General features: G+C 47.1%; 1 protein-coding gene across 1 annotated transcript; it reads right to left on the bottom strand.

Moving 5' to 3' along the window:
* Positions 1-278: 278 nt before the first annotated feature.
* LOC145948170 (protein CFDP2-like) lies at positions 279-1,544 on the bottom strand. Its single transcript, XM_083057912.1, has one exon. The coding sequence runs from the start codon at positions 1,542-1,544 to the stop codon at positions 279-281; it is 1,266 nt and encodes a 421-aa protein (XP_082914038.1).
* Positions 1,545-2,165: the final 621 nt, after the last annotated feature.

Here is a 2,165-nt window from a genome sequence, read left to right on the forward strand (position 1 = left end):
CTTATGGGTCTGTAATTCTCTATGCCGGCAGGGTCTCCTTTTTTGAACAGGATACCTACCTCGGCGTTTTTCCAGTTTTCAGGTATCTGACCTCTCTCCAGGCACTTGTTGAAGAGTAGGCATAGCATCTCTTCCAGGGCGTTTCCCCCTGCTTTCAGCATTTCTACCGTAACTCTATCTTCGCCCGGGCTCTTCCTATTTTTTATTTCCTTTAAAGCAGCCCTAACTTCCTCTCGTGTCACATCAGGTATGTCTTCTGACCCGACATTTCGTATTTCTTACCGGGTGTATGCTGTCCTTGGCGCGGGCACTTTTTCCGCATAGAGGTCTTCATAGAATTCTTCTATTATTTTTACGATTCCTGCTTTTTCGTACCGTGTGATTCCTCTGGCATCTCTCATGCAGCCTATCCTGATTTTGCCTCTGCTTTGCTTCGATCTTAGCACTTTCATGTTCAAATTATCTTTCATCTCTTGCTCAATTAGTCTCGTGTTGTATGCCCGTACGTCTCTTCTGATCGCCTTCTTCGTTTGCTTGTTTACTCCTCGGTATTCTGGAGACTCTCGGCTAGTTAGGCGCCTTTTCTCGATCAGCTCTTCTGTCACGGCTGTTATTTTTACGGGCGTCACTTTTCGCAGGGCGCACACTCTCTTGACTGATTCTAGGACTCCCTTTTCGATCTTCTCGTTTAGCTGGTCAACATCCAGGGCTGATAGGTTTTCTTTAGTTCCAAGTTTTTGTTCGATGTATCTTTGATAGTCGGCTGCCCTTCCCTGAATTTCTGCAGCAGTTGGTCTCAATACTCTCAAGATCTTCTTCTTTCTCTCCATTCTTAAATTCATAACTATTTTACATCTGACCATCCTGTGGTCACTACCGGTGTTGAATCTGCTAAGAACTGACACGTCTTTGCAGATTCTTCTGTCCGTCATCATGATGTAATCGATTTCATTTCGCACCGTGCCATCCGGGCTGATCCATGTCCATTTTCTTTGCGGCGGTTTTTGGAAGAAAGTTGGTAAGCAATAAAGATTTTCTTTTTGCAAGAAGTCGATAAGCATCTGTCCTCTTTCATTCCTGGAGCCCAGGCCATATCTTCCAATGTTCTCCGGGTCCGCATCTATTCGTTGGCCTACCTTGGCGTTGAAATCACCCATGACGATTGTAAGTTGGCAGGCGCCCTCACCCTTCGCGGTGGCAATGTCTTCGTAAAGCTGTTCTGCTTCTTCGTCCGGATGAGACGATGTGGGCGCATAAGCTTGTATGATCTTGATGGCATACTGTGGATTCGAATTGATTACCATGAACAAGACACGATCGGATATCGCTTTCATCTTTGACACTAAGTGTTTCATATTTTTATTTATCATGATTGTGACTCCTCCCTGTCGCACCGTGTCGGCGTTTCTCTGGAAGAGCAAGTGCCCCGATTTCAGGGTTGTGATTGCTTCACCCGCCAGTCTTGTCTCGCATAACCCCAGTATGTTCCATTTTACGCCGGCTAATTCCGCTTCTAATGATGTGAGGTGTTCTTCCAGTCTCATCGTCCGGATATTATAGGTGCCGATGAATAACTGTTCTTCGTCTTTTCTTTTGGAGTCGAATTTTCGTCCCCCCCAGAATCCGTGGGACAGACTGTATTAACAGTACGGGATTCTGAGCGTTTCGCTCCACCCGCCTGGGGTACATAAGTTTTAAGATTCGACATTTCATAAGTGGAGGGGTGTTTGGCGATTGAAACACCACGCTTGCCGCTGCGTGTTGGTGAGTCGCAGTGTCTTGGCCGTTCCTATGGTTTCCATCTCCGCCCAGGCTTCTTATCACGCCGTCCGTACCGCTGGTTACCCGCTCCGCTCGACGTGATGACGACGAAGCTGCTGCCCTCCGTCCAGATGGGTTTTGGTGGCATTTCCTCTAACCACGGGACCATCACCCTCCCTCAAAGTTCCTCCGCCCAGAGCCGTTGACTTTGAGGGGTGCCGGTTATTTACCGCCGCCTGCCCTCGGCGTTGAGTCGCTGGCTGTACAGTCTTCTCCTATACTGTAGCGAGGTCACTCGGCCAGACGATATGATAATTACTATTTTACTTACTACTATATTATTGTTCTTAAATTCTTCAACGTGTAAGTTTAATAAATGTGTTCTTAAGTCGGTTGGACTTTTG

Source organism: Prenolepis imparis, unplaced genomic scaffold (genome assembly GCF_030444845.1).
Source record: "Prenolepis imparis isolate NDT839.2.m4 unplaced genomic scaffold, iyPreImpa1.0 SCAF_268, whole genome shotgun sequence".
NCBI lineage: Eukaryota > Metazoa > Arthropoda > Insecta > Hymenoptera > Formicidae > Prenolepis > Prenolepis imparis.

What these genes read in the sequence shown, in the direction of transcription:
- LOC145948170 (XM_083057912.1), bottom strand. Translation starts at nt 1,544, where the DNA reads ATGAGACTGGAAGAACACCTCACATCATTAGAAGCGGAATTAGCCGGC.